The sequence below is a fragment of the Phacochoerus africanus genome, chromosome 5, assembly GCF_016906955.1.
Source record: "Phacochoerus africanus isolate WHEZ1 chromosome 5, ROS_Pafr_v1, whole genome shotgun sequence".
NCBI classification, from domain to species: domain Eukaryota; kingdom Metazoa; phylum Chordata; class Mammalia; order Artiodactyla; family Suidae; genus Phacochoerus; species Phacochoerus africanus.
In genome coordinates, this window is record NC_062548.1 from 64,498,289 (window position 1) to 64,522,224 (window position 23,936).

The following is a 23,936-nucleotide window of genomic DNA, read 5'->3' on the forward strand; positions in this document are numbered from 1 at the left end:
AGAATATACAATGGAGAAAGGACAGCTTGTTCAATAAGTGGTGCTGGGAAAAATGGACAGCCACATGGAAAAGAATGAAATTAGAACACTCCCTAACACCATACACAAAAATCAACTCCAAATGGATTAAAGACCTACATATAAGACCAGACACTATAAAACTCTTAGAGGAAAACGTAGGCCAAACATTCGCCGACACAAACGACAGCAACATCTTCTCAGATCCACCTCTTAGAGTATTGACAATAAAAACAAAAATAACAAATGGGATCTAATCAAACTTCAAAGTTTCTGCACAGCAAAGGAAACCTTAAACAAAACGAAAAGACAACCCACAGAATGGGAGAAAATCTTTGCAAATGATTCAAGTGACAAGGGATTCATCTTCAAAATTTATAAACAACTTCTGTAGCTCCATACCAAAAAAAACAAACAACCCCATCGAAAAATGAGCAGAAGATCTAAACAGACAATTCTCCAAAGACATACAGATGGCCAAAAAACACATGAAAAGATGTTCAACATCACTCATTATTAGAGAAATGAGAATCAAAACCACTCTGAGGTACCACCTTACACCAGTCAGAATGGCCATCATCCAAAAGTCTACAAACAATAATTGCTGGAGAGGGTGTGGAGAAAAAAGAACCTTCCTACACTGTTGGTGGGATTGTAAATTGGTGCAACCACTGTGGAAAGCAGTATGGAGATGCCTCAGAAAACTAAATATAGAACTACCATTTGATCCAGCAATCCCACTCCTGAGCATCTATCCAGAGAAAATCATGACTCGCAAAGACACATGTACTCCGATGTTCATTGCAGCACTCTTTGCAATAGCCAAGACATGGAAACAACCTAAATGTCCATTGGCAGAGGAGTGGATCAAGAAGATGCGGTACATATACATGATGGAATATTACTCAGCCATTAAAAGGAACGAAATACCGGCATTTTTAGCAACATGGATGGACCTAGAAATTATCATGCTAAGTGAAGTCAGCCATACAGTGAGACACCAACATCAAATGCTTTCTGAAAAAAGGGCACAATGAACTTCTTTGCGGAACAGATACTGACTCATAGTCTTTGAAAAAGTTATGGTTTCTAAAGGAGACAGGTGGGGGGGTGGGGGGGATGCACTGGGGTTGTGGGATAGAAATCCTATAAAATTGGATTGTGATGACCATGGTACAACTATAAATGTAATAAATTCATTGAGTAATAAAAAAAGAAAAAAAAGAAAACCCCTACTGCAAGTCAAAATCCAAGGAGTGGGTAGAGATTTTAAATATGGCCACATACTCTCTAGGAGGTTCTTTTTTCCATGATCATCCCCTCCTCTGATGCAAATATTTAAAAATTTCCCAACTGTCTGAATCCTCAGTAGAGGAAAACTATGATACACTGGGAGGTACTGGCCTGTGAAAACAAGTCCCCAAATTACTTTGGACCAAAAAGTCCAGAGTGTCTCAAGGATGAGGAGAAGGAGCAGGGGTTGCTAGCCTGGTTCTATTCCCAAGGATATACAACTTTCCTGATCAACAACAAAAGGCATCATGAATCCAAACCTCAGAGGCTGCTTTCAAACAAAGGATGCAATGCTTTTGTTATACTTTTATGTTTTGCAACCCTAGTTAAAAGGCAGAAACATACTAGACTGCCAGACTCTCAAATGACAAACAGGATGAAAACAGTGAATTCTCTTAAAGGACAAAATATTCTATTTCAAGAGCAGTATATACCAATATTTTGTTTTTCTGTAATTCTTTTAAAATATGATTAATAAATACGTACATGATTAACAATGAACAGGTTTTTCTGTAAAGATTTTCGACATCCGCTGATTTTTTTGGAGCGGACATTCTTCTTCCACACGTTAAAAGCCTTCCACTTCCGGAAAAGTGAAAATATGGGAATTTTGGTGAGTTCTCTGTGATACAGATATTCCTGTTCCCATCGATCAATTTCGATAAATTCAATGTCGTCATTATAAATATGTGTTATTGCCTTTTTGCTAATAGTATAGTAGTCATTCTTATTGATGTTCTCATAATTTACAACCCTATGAACAAATAAAAGTTAGGGTTAAGTGAATACAAAGTTAAGCAAGTGCATTTTTTGTTTTAAAGAGATAAAACATTTCTGGAAAACAAATATTGTTAAGATCCTAACATAACAAATACTTACTTTTAGAATGAGTAAATTACTCAAGAAGTGAAAGGGGAGCTATTTTTTTAACAATAACTGGACTTATAGCTCTTAAGGATTTCACAACCTTGGCAATATGCTTGATAATTTCAGTTACATGATTTTTATAAAAACAAATTAATTACTGATTTTTAAAATGTAATAGCACAATACAAAAGCTACCTAGAAATAAATTTTTATTTATCACTGACTCTTTTTTCTCCCCCGGGTGTGTTCTACCTAATTCTTTTATTTAAAATTTTTTTTTCTTTTCTTCTAATTGAATAGTTGATTCACAATGTTGTGTTAGTTTCAGTTGTTCAAAAAAGTGATTCAGTTATACATACATATACATCCAATCTTTTTTAGATTCTTTTCACTTATAGTTTATTATAAAATATTGAGTATAGTTCCCTGTGATATACAGTAGGCCTTTGCTGGTTATTTATTTTATATATGGTAGTATGGATCTGCTAATCCCAAACTACTAAGTTATCCCTCCTCCCCTTTTCTCCTAGGTAATCATAAGCTTATTTTCTATATCATTGACCTTTAGAAACTATTCAATAATAATGGTGTGAAAGAGTTTTACATTACCCAATATTGACAGAATTATGAGAAAGATCAAAGCAAGGAAATATGAATTAGATATGATTAGAATCAAGACCCAGATTAAGCTAAAAATATCTGATTTATCATATGTCAAAGTAATTGTTAATGAGAAATTATTTATTTCAAGACATCCCTCTTTCAAGTGTCATCAAGGGTATTCATCAACCTCATCTATAACAAGAAAATGATCAAGTAAAGAAGAAGAGCAAGAATGGGATAAAAATAGGAGCAAGAATAGGAGAGGGAAGTAATGAGAAGAGACAGGGCCGGTTCTCTAAAACTTCTTAAAATAGGAACTTGCTTACAGGCATAAAGATATTTTCTGCAATTTTAGCTATAACACTGAAATACTGGATGCTGCTTAAATATTCAATAATAGAACAAGTGTGAAATATGAATATGGAAAATTATTAAAATATATTTAGAAATTTAGCAGAGTAAAATTTATGAAGATTCTACGGTAGGTTAGAATAAGACAACAAAGTTTAAGTGCAAAAACAAAACCTCAAACTGTTTCTATATTAAAACGATGCAAAAATTGTTATAATCATATAATATATATTATATAACGATCATTCTAAAAATTACTGTACAAAAATTAGACAGGAACACGTAAAAACCAGCTGTTTCCCACATCTATTTTCTCTTCCAGCCCTTAGCGCCACATTCAGAAGCTGGAGTGCACAGCCCTCAGGCCATCTGTGAAATTCCTGAAACTGTTGTCTATAAAACAAACTTACGTACACATGCGTAAGTTTTTTAAGAAACTGGTACAAAATCCTCTGTTCATCAAAAAAAACTACAAACCACTGGCAAAAAAAATCATTTTTAGGTTTTAATTTCTATTTTTGTTTTAATAACACCAAGTGGGAAAAATACTGTTGAAATGAGAACACACAGGACAAGAATGAGAGCAAATCAAAGCAAGAGAGGTTCAAGGGAGCACACAAGGTGGGGGCTGATGGTGCTGAGGAGGGGGTGAACCTCGAAGGTCGAAGGTCACCCTCCCAGTTCCGTGCTCTAGCAGAACTTCCCCTTCCGTAGCTCTGCCCAATGCCACTATCTGACTCTGTCTGTTTAACTCACACCAGAATCATCTGGGAAAATGCCAGGTATTACATATTGCTGGTGAGGTACACAGAAAACATTTAAAATGTTTTTCCTTTTTTTTCCTTTGTCAACAGCTGAAGATATCATTAGGACATTCTGTAGGTGATTCTCTTCAAAATGGGAAATTTCAACTTGTCTCCAAAAGTGTAATCAACTTCAGATGTTTCATGAATATCAATCATCAAGACAACCTAAAAACAAGAACAAATTCACCAGGGCCCTGGCATATGTCTATAAGCGTCACCCTATGGAGGTCTATGTGCTATTAAAGGCCCTTCTAGAAAACAGCAGGTGTGGTCCAAGATACTGAATTTTAACTTATTGGTGTTAAGTGCCCCTAAGAAATCCTTTTAATCTACATTTTCCTCCCTATTCAAGATTCTCATTCTCAACCCCCTAAGCCTTTTCCTCCACCACATGTCTCAACTCTGCAAGAGGACAAGCAAACACACCGGTCTTTTTGAAAGAGTCACTTGGGGTGGTTAAGAATCTAGATTTGTGTCCAACACAGAATCAAAATCTCTATGTATGGGACTCAAGACTAATTTAACAAGTTCCCTGCATGATTCTGTTACAAAGTAATGTTTGTAACTACTGAACTTTATTTGAAAGTAAATAAACAACAACAAAAACAGGGAAGAGACAAGGTGAGCTCTCTCTTGTACCTTCAGTGTGAAAACCCTGTACCTACACTGGGTTTTATCCCTTTGACTGTATTTCTCATGCTTTTCTAAAAACAGAGATGGAAAAGGTTCACCTCACTTTTTTTTGTAACTCTCCTGGCTTTTGGCTACTTTTCCTCTTCATCTAAAAAACATGGAAGTTTCTGTTGTGGCTCAGGGGGTTAAGAACCAGACGCAGTGTCTATGACCTAGCCTGGCTCAGTGGGTTAAGGATCCAGCATTGCCATGAGCTGTGGTGTAGGTCGCAGATGTGGCTCAGATCTGATGTGGCTGTGGCTGTGGTGTAGGCTGGCAGCTACTGCTCTGATTTGACCCCTAGCCTGGGAACCTCCATGTGCTGCAGGTGCAGCCCTACAAAGGAAAAAAAAAAAGTAAAATAAAAATGTACAGAACTTCTCTTTCATTTGTAGAAAGCTTCCCTTTAGTGTACAGAAAGTTTTTTTTTCTTTACCCTGCTGCCCATTTAACTTAAAAATCCTCGTCTTTCTCTTAAACTTTCTACATAATGGTATATTCAGCTGGCCATATCCTCCCCATTCATTTTTTTCTTAAATTTTCTGAAAACTAGACTTATTCCTCACTCATCTAATGAAAGGATTCTCTCAAACATCAGAGGGAACTTCCTTCAAACCCAGCCCAGCTGGTAGGCAGAGGGGCAGCAGGGTCAAGAAGAGCTTTGCAACAATTAAGAAGCCCTAAGCACGGTTCTTTGCAATGCTGTTCTCCTAGATTTTCTAGTTTGTTCCTGAGGGATTATATCCTCAATACACTCCTTGGATTCTTGAGCATTGCTCCTCACACTGTAAACCTTGGCATTCATCTGTTTCAGAATTCAGCCTCAATCTTCAGCTGCCTCCTTTGAATGTCTATTCCACCAAGGCCTTCTTTGAGGAAATAACCAGGAAAAATTAGTCTTCCTTTAAGATCTAAAAAGAGAACTTAATTTGTTCAACTGCTGTGCTCTACAATTCCTACTCTGCTGATAAAGAAGATGACTTTATGACCCGATTAACTAAATATAGGTCCTTGGAAAGTTAACTGATCAGGCTGAGGAGATTGTCTTGAACAAAATTACATTTAACTATGTTTTACTGCTTAAAAAAAAATCTGTAAAGTTTTCTTGCTGTTCAGTGTAGAATCATGGAGTCTGTTGTCAAATTATTTTGCAGTAGAACCTGTCTGTGTCCATCTGAAATGAACCTTGGAGCCCAAGGCTTCTATTACCGTCTAAAAGCATGTGTCACTTGGAGTGAGAGAACTGCATGGTTGACTGTGGTAGGTCATAAACTGTCCTGTTATTCTTCACTTCAGATAAAACTCAAAAGAAATCTCCTGGGGTTCTAAAAACCGTTATTTCTGTGCTCAGAATTAATTTCTTGATTTTTCTAAAACCATAAGATCTCCCTGTGATTTGTGGTGTCAAACAGCATCTCTATCCGTTGTTACCCCTTCAGTGATGGAAAAGCGTTGTTCATCTTTAAAGCAGTTCTCTGGATTAAGACTGCAGAAGCGTGGTTTGTCTCATGAGACTTTCTTGGTCAATAACTTAGAATAGCTTCCTATTTCTTATATCACCAAATCCAAATCATTCTGCCGGGTGTTCAGGGTACTTTCCTCCTCTCTCATATGAATTTCTTCTCGGTGCACACAATTGCTCTTCTTAGTCAGGCTGGTTTCTCGATCCTGTCCATCTTGGGCTTTGCTAGAATGCATACATATGTCTTTATCCACACTGTTCCCTTCTCCCGTCTGGATTTATTCCTTCCTTGCTTCAAGGTACTGGGGTAAATTAGTTCAGTTCATGGTGTCCTCTGCAAATTTAAGTTTGTCTCAACATTTTCATTATTATATGGTTTTGTTATGATTTGAACATATTTATTAGACAAAGGTAAATAAGCAAGGAATTAGCTAGTTCCTGAGTTTTGCTGTTAACCTCGATCTGTTGGATGATGGTCAATATCAAGATTCAATATGAGTCAAGATCTAACTTGAACTGGAGAAGAGTACTGGCTTGTTTTGCTTCTGGTTTGATTAACCAGAAAATAATAAAAAAGGAACTCCTTTTCACCTAGAAAATTAGACAAAAGTACAACTAAGAGGAAACTTTCACACAACACATGCATGTAGACATTAATAGAAGCCTTGGGGTCTAAGTTTCATTTCAGATGGACACAGACAGGTTCTATCGCAAGATAATTTGACAAGGGGCTCCATGATTCTACACTGAATAGCAAGAAAACACTAAGATTTCTTTTTCCAGTAAAGCATAGTTAAATGTAATTTTGTTGAAGATATTCTCCTCAGCCTGATCAGTTAACTTTCCAAGAACCTATATTTAGTTAATTGGGTCATAAAGTCATCTTCTTTATCAGCTTAGGAATTCTAGAGCACAGCCACTGAACAAATTAAATTTCTTCAATAAGAGAGTGCTCTAGGCAATGAGGTCCTACTGTATAGCACAGGGAACTACATCCAGTCTCTTGGGATAGACCATGATGGAAGATAATATGAGTAAAGAATGTACAAATGTGTATGACTGGGTCACTATGTGGTACAGCAGAAATTGACACAACACTGTAAATCAACTATATATATATATATATATATATTTTTTTAAAGAGCTTACTCTAGGGTCAGTGGTTCTCAAAGTGTGGTCCTTGGAACAGCAGTACCAACATCATGTGGAAACCGCAAATTTCCAGCCCACAGACCTACTGAATCAGAAATTCTGGGGGTTTAACAATCTATGTTTTATCAACTGTTCCAGGGCTTCCTTGAGATCTGTTTCTCTAGGTCCATGGCATGCAACTCTGGTTGAATACTGGAATTATATGATGAGTTTTAAAGAAATGCTGTTGTTCAAGCTCTACCAAAATCCAATTAAATAAAATGCTGGGGCTGGAGCCTGGGTGATTCTAACTAGCAGCCAAAGCTGAGAAGCACTGTTCTAGGTTCTTCAAGTTTTTTGTATAAAATGAAATAATAACCGACTAAACTGTCATAGCTCCAAAACTTTGGGGTGGGGGGGTGAGAGAGAGAGAGACTGAAAGAAGAGTAAGGAAAAATTTGAAGCTATGAATTTTTTATGATTCCAAGTAAAAATACTAAGGTCCTGAACAGTTTTCACTTGCAGACTGAAATTTGACTTGATTGAAATTGCACTAGCCCAAGAAAATGGTCATGTGCTAGGCAACTTGAGGAGGTTTCTGATAATGTGGCTTCAAAATTTTCTGCTTCTTATTACATGACCTATATGCCTCATTACAAATTTTTTTTAAAATAATTTACCTCACAGGGAAGCTAAAATGCTTTCACTTGTGAAAGTTTCAAGTTGGCATTTATCTGTGTTTCTTGTTCTAGGCTGTTACACATGTAATCTAGCTGGAAGTTCAGAATAGCTTTAGTATGAAATTTAAAAAGCTGCCTAAAAAATATTTTTAACATAACAGGCTTAGAAACTACCTGGAAACCAACTTGATCACTTAGAAAGTAATATGGTCTGAGCCCAGTGTAGATGTTTATACAGTCCTAATAGCTAAAGTCATGTAACTACACTTCACAGAAATAAGAAAGGGTTCATTGTTCATATAGGACAGAAATACATAATTAGCATATTTACTAATTATGCTCAAGGTTTCTCAATCTCAGCACTATTGACATTTTGGGCTAGGTAATTCTTTGTTGGGCACTGGCAGCTATTTAGCAGCATCCCTGGCTTCTTCCCATATGATACCAGTAGCACTGCCACTGCCACAGGTCTCCTGTGGGGAAAAAAACTCCCAGAATTTTGACTTAACAATGTTTCTCAAGTTCACATGGTCACAGAACAAATTTTTTTACCACCCACTATTAAATCACTTAGGCCTTACGTCCTGGAAATACAGGCTGGGAAACATGTAAAAGTAGAAGAGATATTGTTCTTTCTTGGCTTTTCACAGGCCCTAAGGATGCTCAGGATTTAGGGATTCTGATTTCTAATGGCTTTAAAATTGTAATTGCCCAGAAGATTAAATCATAGAATTGAAAGATGGAGCCTCAGACATTATTCTGAATTTCCCATCTACAAATCACAAAATAACATCAAAAAGCACAGTCCTTAATATGTTTGTTCCCTCAGCTTTCAACTATAAAGAATGCTTTTCAGAGTGCCTGTTGTGGTTCAGTGAGTTAAGAACCTGATATCGTGTCCGTAAGGATGTGGGTTTGATCTCTGGCTCGCTCAGTGGGTTAAGGATCCAGGATTTGCCTCAAGCTGCAGCATAGGACGCAGACATGGCTCAGATCTGGTGTTGCTGTGGTGTAAGCCAGCAGCTGCACCTCAGATTCAGCTCCTAGCCCAGGAACTTCTATATGCTGCAGGTGTGGCCATAAAAGGGGGAAAAAAAAAAGAATGTTTTCTAATGGGGAAAACAGGATGGAATAAGATTAATGTACGGAAAGCCCTCAGCATGCTTAGCATAGAATGTGTGACACAAATATCAGGAGTATCTGCCATTATGAGGATGAGCACATTGGGCCTAATGCATGAGAGCTTGGGTTTGAATCCCAGCCCCACAATTTTAGCTAAATGAACTTGGTCAAGTTTCTCAACGCTGTCTTAGCTTCCTCACTTGTAAAATGGACATATCAGTACTACCCACCTTGTAGAGTTGCTATGAAGATTAATATATATAAAGAATTTGGAACCATGTCTGGCATATACTAAGAGTGGGTGCTTGGAGTGTTGTGTTGCAGTGCTCACGCATTACATTATAAAGAGCTGGCATCCCAATATGGCCTTACACGAGCCCTGCACGGTTCCTTGGCAATGTGAGTTAATTTGTATTTCTGTGACCAAAACAAGAAATAGCAAAATATGGATATACGCAATTAAAATAATAGCAAGTCCAGCACAGGGAAACTACTCAATAGTCTGTAATAACCTTTATGGGAAAAAAAATACATATATGATTATATTTTGCTGACTGATTAACTTTGCTGTACACCTGAATCTAATACAACATTGTAAATCAACTATACTCCAATTAAATTTTAATAAAATAAAATAATAGTGAGATGAGAGGTTCCATAGATGTGGGAAAAATCCCTCAGGTACTACAGTAGGGATCTGCCCGATACCACAGTGTCTCCTTTTACATGAGCATGAAAAAGAAATACTTAAAAACTGTCCCACCAGGGGGTCTCCTGTGATTCAACTAAATGCTCAGACTCATAAGACTTCCAAAGACCATATCTGGTAGCCCTCTACCTAGAAGGGAGAACAGGAACAACTTCCTGCCTTCCAGGCAGCACCAGATTTTTCTCTAACGTGAGACTCCTTGCAGTAATCCAGGAGCCATCCACGAGCTGTTCTCTCCCCAGATAACTGAGAGGTGAGGACATGAAATCCAAACTGGGTGGGTGTGGAAATTACCCTGGCTTAAGAGGAGCCAATCTCTCTTGCAATAACTCTAAGCATAGATTTTTAGGGCTCCTCTAGAGACAAGCCCAGAAAAAAAATTTTTTTGCTACGTTATAGGAAGGTCCAAAGCCATGGCTCACCACCAGGTATTTATAATTCATGTTCAGTGCCTCTGGATGCAGATATAATTTGCCAATCAGGGCTCATTTTTTATCATGAGCGGTGCTGCCTAGAAACAACAGACACTCAACTCTTATTGGGTTACCAAGGGAACAGAACTTCAGAGTTAACCAAAGGCCAGATTCTCATGCAGAGAAAACTCTTCTATCATCCTCTAGAGCAATGCTTCCCAAACTGCACATTCTAACACACCCATACAAGGATTCTCTAAGGTACACTGGTGAAGACATTGATTACAATGTCTTCATATTATAATATGAGAAATAAAACATAAGGTTTTCAGAGAAACATTCAATACTGAATTTTATAAAACTTCCAAATAAATTCTAGCTCACAAACAACCACAGCTATAATTTTTTTGAAGTGGCTACATTTCTAATAAAGACATGATGAACGGTCTGTTCAAATTCTTAATAATCACCACTGCTACAGAGTACTGTTTACAGAAGCAGGAGACAGCAAATGCAGGTAATGATATATTGCTCTGTTTCTGATGAATGGAAACCCCTTTTCCACTGAACAGAATTCGGACAACTTATTCTTTTGAAATTATGCACCAGAGTTACCACATTTCTTTAATTCTAACAGCTTTTCCTTTTCTTCTTTGATAAATGCAGTGTTGAAATTTCTAATACAAACTGATTTAAAACCCAAACATTTCCATATTGAGTATTTCAGAAATAATGATGTTTTTCTCTAAACACAGATGTTACTGTTTGACTTAGCAATTTTTTCTTAAGCTTAAATTCTTAACAATGACTAAAAATCACTTTTTAGGGTGATTTTAATTTTTATTAAGGTATAGTTGATTTACAGTGTTGTGTCCATTTCTGCTATACAGCATAGTGACCCAGTCATATATTTTTCTCTTACTATCTTTTGTCATGTTCTATCTCAAGAGATTAGATATACAGTAGGACCTGTGGCTGTACAGTAGGACCTCATTGCTTATTCATTCTAAATGTAATAGTTTGCAACCATTTGAAGTATCGCTTTTCCAAAGCTAATGTTTTGCTTTGAATTCCTAATCTGTCAGTATGTGTTAATATATTTTCAGGCAGCACTTGTAATTTTTGTTAAGTTTATTCCAATGCTCAAATGTCAGTCAGTTACCCCAGTTGCGAAACCATAAACTATTTTTCACTAAATCGACAAAGTTGAACCATTTGCAAGATATTTTCCAATTCCTGATAAAATTTTTCCTTTGGACCACCTATGCTCTTAACTCTGAAACAGCAAAAAGTGGCATTCTGCTCACATTCCTTTGTAGAAACCATAATAACTGAAGGTCAGGTGGTGGCTTGAATTTTATTACAGTTACAGTTTTGACAACATTATTTAATTTGGAATTCATGACTGTGAGAAACATTTACATATGGGAATTCCTTTGTGAATAAAATAATGTATTGTGTACTTGAATCTCAGGATTATCAGAATAAATTCTATATGGAATAGGCATTTTTAGGAAGTATTTTCACAATGTCTCCTTTGCCTCAGATATTTCATCCCTAGTAGCTTTTCTCCCTGCTCAGAACAAAGTTCTTCTAAACATTTCACTTAGGAGATTCTAGTGCTGTTACCTTGTAGTTATTAATATCTGGACATTCATCAATTTACAATATGCAAAACTTTAATAATGTCCTGGACTGTGGTCATCTGTTATCTAACACGTCAATCTAGTGGTATAATTTATTGATTTCCTTTGTTTTTCTGGTTCCAAATCGAATAAGTAATTTCCATACAGGCTGGTGAAACTGCAATTCTGTAAGAGTGAGTCATTCTGATATTAGATATTGTATATTCTTGCAATCCTAGCTTCTTGAGCTTCTTGGTCAGACACCAATCTAAAAACGGAATTTTGTTTCATATTTTGTTCTTGTACATGTCTTTACAAATTCAGACCCTTTACAGAGGGTGGATATCTTTTGGTAAGGTGTTGATATAGCTTGTTTGGTACTACTGATTTTTTTTATAACATTTTCATATAATGAGATATTTAGGCAAAAGGACAGGAAAATTACTGTGGTTCACAAATTCAAGTCTGAGATAATTCTACTGTCTAATTTTTAATCTTTTTCTTTTACCACTCTGTTTATCTTATAACTTACTCCATTTTCTCTCTGAGCATATCTTTCTATAGGTGTCTCAGTAACAGTATGATATCTTTGTTCGGGGGCTTTTTTTTTTTTTTTGCTGTGAGAGCACAACATTGATCTCAGTTCTACCCTTACTTGTCAATTCTCTATTGGGAAGAAAGCATTATTCTGCATTTTTTGCATTTGTTCCAGAAAAGCTCAGTAGGCTTATCTGAAAGACAAATTATTTATGCTAGATATGGAAATTCTAGAAAATGTTTCCATGGCTTCTACCACTTTTGGTAGAAGCAAATCTTCAGTCTTATGGAGGTCTCACAGACCCTGCCAAGTTTCAGCTTGACAGGCAGTAGAGTATAGATATTCAGAGCAGAGGTTCAGAAGCCAAACTGTCATTTACTTCCTGTAACACCTGGGACAAGTTATTTAACCATTCTGCGTCTTATCTGTAAAGCAGAGTAGCAAATGGATGTATCTTAGAGTATTATTGTGAGGATTAAATGAGATAGACAGTTAGATAGATAGATACTTTGGAACATTTAGACACCAATAAACCATAATCTTTTATGACATGTAAAATCCACTTTGGTGCCCTCTCACCAAGTGGGTATATAACCAAACTCTGACCAACAGCCATCCTGCATTACAATCACTCTTGTTCAAAGTCTAAATCCTAACAAAACAGAATTATTTTGCCTTGACCAGCACTATTCTCTGTCTCCTTCCGAATCTCTCTAGTTCTAGATCCTCTACCTTTTCCTCTAACTGGCCCAAGATCTGACCAGAGTCACCATCGCATCCTCTTGCTGGACAAGATCATCTGCAGCATACAGCTGTATGCTTACCAGTGTGATATTCCAACATATTTAGACATTTCCTTGAAGCTTACTCTTGGCAAAACCATTATGCCTAACGCAGACCACTAAATTGATTCTTAAGAACAAATTCCATAAATAGAACTACTTTCCCATGTAGAGGGATCATTGTAGAGATAAACACTGTAGAACTGCACATTTAATGAATTTTGCTATACTTAAAACTTATGAGAAGGCATTACATTTTATCACATTATTTATTTATTTATTTATTTATTTATTTATTTATTTATTTTGGTCTTTTTGCTATTTCTTGGGCCGCTCCCGTGGCATATGGAGGTTCCCAGGCTAGGGGTCCAATCGGAGCTGTAGCCACCGGCCTACACCTGAGCCACAGCAACACAGGATCCGTGCCGCATCTGCAACCTACACCACAGCTCATGGCAACGCCGGATCGTTAACCCACTGAGCAAGTGCAGGGACCGAACCCGCAACCTCATGGTTCCTAGTCGGATTCGTTAACCACTGCGCTACGACGGGAACTCCACTTTTTTAAATTTTACTTTAATTAGAGTATAGTTGATTTATTGTGCTATGTCAATTTCTACTGTATAGCATACTGATCCAGTCATTTTTATATATATATATCCCCTTTCTTATGCTATCTTCCATCATGGTCTATCCCAAGAGATTGGATATGGTGCCTTGTGCTATACAGCAGGCCCTCACTGCTCATCATTCTAATGTAGTGGTTTGCACCTACCAACTCCAAACTCCTCATCCTCTTGTTCTGCTCCCGAGCTCTCATTCACTCCACAGTACTCCCACCAGCCTTCTGTTCACTTCTTGAGTGTGGCAGGTGTGCTCCTGCCTTGGGATATTTATATTCACTTTCCTGCTGTCTGGAAGGCTCTTCTCTGCCTCTGACAGGAAAGCTGTCAGCCGTCAGCACATTATTCACTCCTTCAAATCTTTGTCCAAACACCAGATTCTCAATGAGTCTTACCCTGACCATCCCATTTCATTCACAACCTCTTTCCAAGAATTCTCAACCCCCTTTGCTCTACTCTATTTTTTAAATAATACTTTGCACATTCTAACATTCTACATAATTTACTCCTGTATCATATTTATTATTGTCTTCCTCTGCCAAAATGTAAGCTCCACAAGGGCAGCAATTTTGATCTAGATGGTTCACAAATATAGCTCGAGCACCTGGAACTGTTCATGCTACAGTGTGGATGTTCGACGCTCATTACTGAATGACTGGATTTTCATAAGCATCCCTTCTACAAATTCTCTCTCACTCCCAATAAGCTCCTTCCAATTAATAATAAATCTATTATTGAAGATCTTGATTAAAATGCTTTTCTTCTATCCTACTTCTTCCCAGCAAGGGAGCTATTTTCAGAGTTATCTGACTCAGTGAAAGCTACAGTGCTGAGTAAGGGAGAAGACAATTCCTAGAAGGAATGTTTGTCTTCCTATGCAGCAGAGAATGGGGAAGGCAGCTCAAAGAAATCTGGTTGCAATGCTCAACTACAACTAACTTCAAGGAAAGACCATCTCAACAACTGTAGTCAGCCCAACTAAACAATCAAAAAGGAAGGACGGCATCATCTTTAAGTCCTACTACCTGTCATGCTGAACTTTAAAGCAATTTGCAGACTCATATTTGGGTGACTCTCCAAATTATTTCAACAATAGATGTGTGTTTAGGAACAATAGAATATGTTCATGTGTATTATTAATCTATATAAATCTACATAAATAGCCTAAGTTATCAAGCTCATTTTATTTTTTAAAAGCTTCTTATTACTACTCTTCTTAAGGAAAGCTGGAATGACATGTGGAAAAAAAAATTATGCCATCATCTACTCTTTATACAATGCCATCTTTTCTCAGTAATCACAAAATATCAAAAATATGTTTCTAATCCTGATAAAAAATAAACGGCATTATGGAGTTCCCGCTGTGGCTCAGTGGGTTATGAACCTGACTAGTATCCATGACGGTACAGGTTCGATGCCTGTCTTCATTCAGTGGGTTAAGGATCCGGCGCTGCTGTGGGCTGTAGTGTAGGTCACAGACGTGGCTCGGATCCCACGTTGCTGTGGCTGTAGCATAGATTGGCAACTATAGCTCTGATTCAACCCCTAGCCTGGGAACTTCCATGTGCTGCAGGTGGGGCCCTACAAAGCAAAAAAAGCCAAAAAACAAAAAAATATAAAAAGGCTTTATATAGTATACACATATAAGAAACACAACAGTATACTACTCCATAAAATATTTATACAGATAAATGGGGAAAATAAATAAAACTGTTGTGATTAAGATTCATTTATCAGCAGTTCCTGTCATGGCTCAGCAGTTATCAAACCCGACTATGATCCATGAGGATGTAAGTCCAATCCCTGGCCTCGCTCAATGGGTTAAGGATCCCCAGCGTGAGCTGTGGTGTAGGTTGCAGAGGTGGCTCAGATCCTGTGTTGCTGTGGCTGTGGTGTAGGCTGGCAGCTACAGCTCCAATTTGACCCCTAGCCTGGGAACCTCCATATGCTGCAGGTGTGGCCCTAAAAAGGCAAAAAGAAAAAAAAAAAGATGCATTTATCATTAACACAACATTGTAGATCAACCATATGTTAGTAAAAAGAACAGTGCATTTGCCATTGGATGATAACCAAAGTTATATTTTGTTACATATATCATTAATTCCCAATCAATGATGGGTAACATCTGCAACCTTATTTGTAAATTTTATTGCTAAATAAATGACTTCATAAAACAGAACTCACTTCAGGTTATACGTGTCGTATTCAATGGAAGATCTTGGCACCGCGGGGATCATATAAAGAAATCCAATGTGTTCATTTTCACGTACTATTTTAATGATTTGCAAGGGATTTTGAATGTTGGCTTTGACGACTTCTTCCCGGTCATGGAAATAGTACTTAGGGTAAGTCGAGGAACTCGTCTCATAGAGGCCTCTTCTTCCGATGCTGGTCCGCAGCTGTTTAGGAGGAGTGGGAGAAAAGGCCTCGGCAGAAGGCCATTGGAGCTGAACAAACCCAATTGTTGAAAAAGTGAGTTTGGTAGGGTGGGGGGAAACAAAGCTATTTATCAGTGACAAAATATTAACCTCCAGAATTAAGTACTACACTGCCTGAGATGTGTAGGCCTCAAAGGCAGGCTTTTTTTTTTTTTTTTTTTTGGTCTTTTTGCCATTTCTTGGGCTGCTCCTGTGGCATATGGAGGTTCCCAGGCTAGGGGTCCAATCGGAGCTATAGCCATCAGCCTACGCCAGAGTCACAGCAATGCGGGATCCGAGCCACGGATACAACCTACACCACAGCTCGTGGTAACGCCAGATCCTTAACCCACTGAGCAAGGCCAGGGATGGAACCCGCAACCTCATGGTTCCTAGTCAGATTCGTCAGCCACTGCGCCACGACGGGAACTCCAAGGCAGGCATTTCTGAACAGACAAGTTTCTCCATCCTCTTCCCACAAATACCAACAGGGATGACTCCCACTGCCTGCTCTTCCCTTAACTCAGCGTTCATTACATCAACATACTACCAGGTCCTGGGTAAACTGTTTTTTAGAGAACTGTCACATTGAGTATTGGGCACGAGTAATGTAACAGCCATGAAGAACCATTTTTTATTGCTATTGTATACTAACTTGTAACTGCCTGTTGTGGAGTCAGTGCTTCTCACACTGAAGTGTGCATATGAATTACCTGGGCGTCCTGTTAAAATGCAGATTCTGTCCACTGATCTGGGGTGGAGCCCAAGATGCTGCATTTCTCACCTGTCCCCAGGAGATGCGGATGCTGCTGGCCCCAAGGACCACACCTGGAGCCCCAAGGCTAAGTCTCTGCTGTATACCCACTCTTGAGCGCTGCTCTAGTCCCTGGGCCCCACTGCCTGCTCGCAGTGCCACGCACACTCCTTTGCTCCCCTCACACCAAATCTGAGGCAGCTTCAAAGACATCCTCCTCCTGCAGAGGAGGTTGAAAACTGCGTTTGAGGAAATGTGATTTCAACTCCGACCACCATCCTTTCAGTCTCTCTGACAGGATAGAGGTAACTGGCTTTAAGATCAAAGAAGGGCCATGGCAGACCTGCTCAATGAGTCACTGAGGTACATACACAAATGATACCTTCATTGCCTATTAGCATAGTTAACAGAGGCTGCCATTTCTTCCATAAGCTCTGTGAACAGCCTCCCCAGAAGGTTTGTGTGCACAGGGATCATTCTTCTGTTTCGGACTAAATACCCTGCTGAAGAGGATTTTCAGAAGAGAATCCTGGAGAGTTCAGAGCTAAAGGAAACATCCCTTTGAACTCAAATGATAAAATGTGCTTCTTTCATTTACTGGCCAGGGATAGCAGCAGCAGCACTGTTTTCTTATGTAAAAGAAGAAGTCAAACCAGATGCCAGAACCAGAGAAGATACACGTTGCTTTGTCTCAGTGTTTCAACAAGGCCTGTAGTCCCCTTTTTTTTTATGCGACTGGAGTATTGATATTTTAACAGGAAATGCATTTATTTTAGGATATCCTTTAAAAAGTTATACTGCATTTCAAAGGAAAGTCTTCTTCAACAATGGGCCTACACATTTTCATCTTATTTCTAATTATGGCACTCAGTGGGAAGATGCGATTCAATTTAACACAGTCACATAGTTTGGGTTTTGCAGGGGGGAGAAGGAGGGAAATAAAGGAAGCATTTATTCATAAAATGTAGAACACCTATAATACTTTTTCATGATGGATGCCCAGGCAATTGGTAAGTCAGTCTTCCTTAATCACCAGAAGTAAAGCCTCCAGCTTTCCGTCTTCCCTCACTCCCTTCCTTCATCTTCTAGGAAATCTGCATTTCCATCCTATATACCTAGAGAAATCAATACCTGGAGAGGGAGTTCCCGTCGTGGCACAGTGGTTAATGAATCCGACTAGGAACCATGAGGTTTTGGGTTTGATCCCTGGCCTTGCTCAGTGGGTTAAAAATCTGGTGTTGCCGTGAGCTGTGGTGTAGGTTGTAGACGAGGCTCAGATCCCGCGTTGCTGTGGCTCTGGCGTAGGCTGGCGGCTACAGCTCCGATTAGACCCCTAGCCTGGGAACCTCCATATGCCATGGGAGCGGCCCTAGAAAAGGCAAAGACAAAAAAATAAAATAAAAAAGTACCTGGAGAAATGATCCTCTTTTCATAATAAATACTCTTCTCTTTTTAAATGGATATTCCCTTTCTTCCACATGTCCCTTCTGTCCCTAACTCTGTACTGAATTCTTCACTTACAGTTACAACCAAGCATAACACATAACTTATTCCTTTTCAGCCTCTTCTTTCATTCCAGTTATGCACACAATCTTATTATTTATTTTTTATTTTTTCTGTTAAGGCCGCACCTGCGGCATATGGAAGTTCCCAGGCTAGGGGTTGAATTGGAGCTGCAGCTGCTGGGCTACACCACAGCCACAGCAACATGGGATCCAAGCTGCATCTGCAACCTCTACCACAGCTCACAGCAATGCCAGATCTTTAACCCTCTGAGCGAGGCCAAGGATCAAACCCATATCCTCATGGACACCATATCGGGTTCTTAACCCACTGAGCCACAATGGGAACTCCCAATCTCTCTTTTTAAATTCAAGCTCTTGGAGCTCCCATCATGGCACAGTGGAAACAAATCTTACTAGGAACTATGGGGTTGAGAATATGATCCCTGGCCTCCCTTAGTGGGTTAAGGATCTGGCGTTGCTGTGAGCTGTGCTGTACGTCGCAGATGTGGCTCGGATCTGGCATTGCTGTGGCTCTGGTGTAGGCCTCCATATGCCGTGGGTGCAGCCCTAAAAAGCAAAAAAAAAAGTTCAAGCTCTTAAAACTACCACTTTATACCCAAAAGGCTAATTAAGGGACAATCAGATCATTCTTGAGCACACTTAAAATATCTTATTCTCTCTTCCTAATTTACAGAAACCAAATGAACTGAAACAATACAATTTCACACAAATTATCATACGCTATTCTCTCAGGATGATCTCACCCAAGCCCAGGGTGAGCCACCTTCCAGCTGCCTCCCAGGTCCACGGCTCTCCCACCTCCTCAGCCTTACTGACTTTCCTCTCATTCCTCAAGCTTAGTGCAATTCCCCAGGGTGGCCTTTTCTCCCACTGACAGTCCCCCAGCCACCAGGTATTAGCACCCCTTCTGTTCAGTTCTCTATCACTTTGTACTTTAAATGACCAGTGAGAGCTCTGATCACACCTGCTGCACTTACATGTCCACTTGTCCCCTCTGCCCATCCCCAGGTTCTGAAATCCTCGAGGACAGAGCTCGTCCCCAGCTCTTCATTTCTAGCACTCTAGCCCAAAGCCTGAAAGACAGACAGCTAGCACTGAAATGTTTAACAAGCCTCAAAAGATCCTATCAATTACGATCTTAGAGAGGGGCTCCCATTGTGGCAGGTTAAGAACCCAATATGGTGTTTGTGAGGATGCGGGTTCGATCCCTGGCCTTGCTCAGTGGATTAAGGATCCAGCGTTGCCGTGAGCTGAGGTGTAGGTCGCAGACATGGCTAGGATCCAACATTGCTGTGTCTATGGTGTAGGCTGGCGGCTGCAGCTCCAATTCAACCCCTGGCCTGGGAGCCTCCATATGCCACAGGTGTGGCCAAAAAAAAATTTTTTTTTTTCAGAAGAATCTCAGATTTATTGGCATTTTTATTGTGAGGGTATCCTCCACATTTTCTCCCACTTTTGTTCCTTTGTTTAATTATCTACAGGGTAATTAATTATTCATGTAAAGCCAGGCTCCAGTGATTTCTTTCCAGAGTTGTAACTCACCTATTCCTTGCAAGGCAACTTCTCCACACCACAACTTTCATCATTCACAAATGTTGTCTAACTGGTTTACTTTCTATTTTATTGCCCTTAACCAAGGGCTTCAAAGATTTGGGGGAATAATGGTAAAAATGTCATGAAAGTTATAATAACACCCAAAACACTACGACGTCTTCTTTTAACATGTCTCCCAGAAAAGATCAGAAGACATTGAACAGATGCTGCAAATTTTCCTTTATGATATCTTACTGCCCAAATTTTCCTTAAATAGGAAAAACTGGGAAATATTATATTCCCCAAATTAATTATATAACCTGAGAGAAAAATATTTTGCCACTATTATGAGTGAAAGGCATGTTAGCAATTCTACATGAAACTAGAATTAAATGGATTGATTAAGTATGTTAATACCATACCTGTTTTTTCTTTTTCACAGAGTCTTCATGCTCAAGAAACTGAACAAGAGATTTGGCAGAACTTCTTTCTTCAGTGCTTCCGGGAGGTTTCAGGACTCCAGAAGCAATTAACTGGTATCGGTTCTGGTCATATATGTATTCGGGCTTCTTATGATCTTGGTAGACTTTCAGTACTGGCTTTGGGGAACAAAGAGACATGTTCATCTTATTAATGTTAATGTGACCCCGTCTTGCTCTTCACTCCCTTTGATTTTATCCCTGTCAGAAACCGACTGCGTTCCTGGACTAATTTTCTCTCTGAACCACAATCGTTATAGCAGCTACCACTATTGTCTGTGTGTGGCCTACTGCTTGACTATGACTTTCTACATGGTTTCCATTAATTCTGTCCTTCAAGGACCAATGAATACTTCTAAGGATGAAGTTATGATAGGACATGCTCAGAGGTACGAAATAACATACTCACTAATTGTCCAACAGAAACCCCACTGGTCACTACAACAGTGACTGTGGGAAGGATCATACAATCCTCCCACTCTATCCAGACGTCATTAATCACTTCCTACAGCCATAACAGACTAAAGAGCAATAAAAACACACAAAACATGATTCAAAAATGGGCAGAGGATCTGAACAGACATTTTCCCAAAGAAGGCATGCCAGTGACCAGTAGGCCCATGAAAAGGTGCTCATACCACTAACCATAAGGAAAATGCAAATCAAAACCACTGAGAGATATCACCTGACACCTGTCAGAAGGGTTATCATCAAAGAGACAACAAAGAACAAGTTTCTCTGAAGATGCAGAGAAAAGGGAACACTATTGGTGGGAATGTAAATTGGTACAGCCACTACAGAAAAAAGTATGGAAATGCCTCAAAAAATTAAAAAAAGAACTACCATATGCTCCAGTAATTCAACCCCAGGGTATTTATCTGCAGAAAAAGGAAACAGTAATTCAAAAAGATACACGCACCCTATGTTCACGGCAGCATTATTTACAATAGCTACGATACAGAAACAACCTAAAAGCCCATCAATAGATGAATGTATCAAGAAGATGTGGTATATATACAATGGAATATTACTCAGCCATAAAAAGCATCAAATTTTGTGATTTGCAGCAACATGTATGGACTTAGAGGGTATTATGCTATGCAAAATAAGTCAGACAAAGACAAATATTGTATAATATCACTTATATGTGGAATCTAAAAAATACAATGAACTATTGAATATAACAAAAAAGAAGCAGACTCACAGATATTCGGAACAAAAGTAGTGGTTACCGGTAGGGGGAGGGGCAAGATAGTGGTGAGCGAGGGGGTGGTATAAACTGTTGGGTATGAGATAGGCTACAAGGATGTATCTTACAAAATGGGGAATACAGCCAATATTTTGTAATTATAGGTCAGTGTAACCTTGAAAACATATAAAAAAGACAAACTTCCAGTTACAACATAAATACTAGAGATATGTACAAAAGGATAAACATAATTAACATTGCTATATGTCACATATGAAAATTGCTAAAAGAGTAACTCCTAAGAGTTTTTGTTACAAGGAAGATTTTTTTCTATTTCTTTAAATATACAGCTATATGAAACCATGGTTGTTCACTAAATTTACTGTGATTACTTCATGTTGTGTATAAGTCAAATCTTTATGCTGTACATGTTAAACTTATACAGTGCTGTATGTCAATTATATTTCAATAAAACTAGAAGAAAATAAAAGAGAGAAAACCAGATACTATGTGTCAACTTAACAAAAGAACATTACACCTGCTATGGAAACAGTCGTCCCATCAGACAATCGACCCAAGATTCTAGACCTAACTACCAACATACAGGAAGTGCAGAAAGCAGAGAAATGGGTTAGATACCATGGTGAGGATACAATCAATAAAATCCCACTGTGGAACTCTACAGAAAAATAACCAAATGTCATCAATCAAAATTTTTTTCCCAAGAGAAAACAAAAGAGTTGATGGAGAACCTATAGACAGAAAGATACTTCAGAGAAATATCAACCAGTAAGTGCATGGATCCTACTTTGATCTAATTTTAACAAGGAATCAGCAAACGAAATTATTATAAGACAATCAGGGAAATGTAAATATTTTCAAGAGTTTATTTTTAACAGCTTTCCTAAGATAAAATAGACACAGCTGTAGGTATTTAAAGTTATGATTTGATGTGTGGACATATGTGAAACAATCAAGATAATGAACATAACTCAACTATAAGCCCTCTCTGTTTCCTTTCAAATATTCCTACCAAGGCAAATACTGATATGCTTCCTATCACTATACATTACTTTGCATTTTCAAGTTTTTATATAAATGTAATAAAACAGTACATATTTTTTGCCTGCCATCTTTCAGAATAATTATTCTGAGATTCCTTTATATTGTTTCATATATCCATAAGTCATCTATCTTTAAGGCTGAGTAGTATCCTATGGTTTAGATACACCACAATCTAATCTTTCACCTCTTGATGGACACTGTGGTTGTTTCCACTTTTTGGCTCTTAAAAACAAAATTGTTGGAGGGGGATTAAGATGGCAGAGTAAGAGGACATGGAGCTCACCTCCTCTAACAAACACATCAAAAATACATCTATATACGGAATAATTCCCACAGAAAACCAACTGGAAAATAGCAGAAGAGCTATGCAACTAAAGCTGTAAGAAAGATCTACGTGTAACTGGGTAGGATGAAAAAAATTAAAAAAGGCATCAGGACAGGATGGGCACCTGTGCGATGGGAGGGTTCTGTAAAGGAAAGAAGGTCCACAGGGCAGACCCTCACCCTGGGGAGCCGCCTTGACTGATGGGAGGTCCACTGGAACAGAGGGGCAGAGGAACCCTAAATACCACTTGCAAGGAGTGCAGGTGTGCTGGAGAGGGACCAGCACTGGTGGCCTGGCAACACTTCCCAATCCAAAGTGAGCACCAGACAGGGCCACAAGTATGCACTTCGGCCAAATGCTGAATTCAGACAGACAGGCTCTGGGAGAGGACTCCACCTACCTGCACAGAGACAGCCTAGAGGGCCTGGGGTGTGGTCAGAACCTTGAGGCCCACTGTCAGTGCACACACACAGTGGAGACAGGTCTGGCTGATGCAGACTTTGTTAGTGTAGGCACCAAGTGTTGCCAAAGAAAGGTACAGTGACTGGGTGCTGAGTCAGGCAGACAGGCCCTGGGCAAGAGCACATAATGGTTTGTTTCCAGCAGGAGTGCTCCAGCTCCACTTACTCTACACCACAGCTCAGAGCTGGACCTAAGACTGACATTTCCCAGGAGAGGTCTGCCACAGAGGCAGCCCAGGTCCGAGCTGGCAGCACAACCACCTTGGTTTCTGCAGCCACTCTGCTCTGGCTCTCAGCTCCAGCCCATTTCACACCACAGCTTAACAGTAGGTTTAGGACAAACACAACAGAGTAATTGATGCAACCTTGGGCTGCTTCTGGGTGGAACCATGAACACCTACACAGGCACTGCATGGGTTTGCTGTGACCACATAAGCCTCACTTGCTCACTTAGGGCAGGGCACACACTCATAGGCAATGGATTTTGATCAA

At 39.1% G+C, this 23,936-nt stretch overlaps 1 protein-coding gene across 1 annotated transcript in view; it reads right to left on the reverse strand.

Annotated features, from left to right (window-relative positions):
* Window positions 1-23,936, reverse strand: part of DNAH6 (dynein axonemal heavy chain 6) — a 258,349-nt gene that overhangs the window by 224,152 nt on the left and 10,261 nt on the right. The window contains exons 3-5 of the mRNA XM_047781653.1: window positions 20,348-20,524; window positions 15,880-16,142; window positions 1,798-2,065 (exon numbers count right to left, since the gene is read on the reverse strand). Coding sequence (XP_047637609.1) covers window positions 1,798-2,065; window positions 15,880-16,142; window positions 20,348-20,524 — 708 coding nt within the window. The remainder of the gene's footprint in view (window positions 1-1,797; window positions 2,066-15,879; window positions 16,143-20,347; window positions 20,525-23,936) is intronic.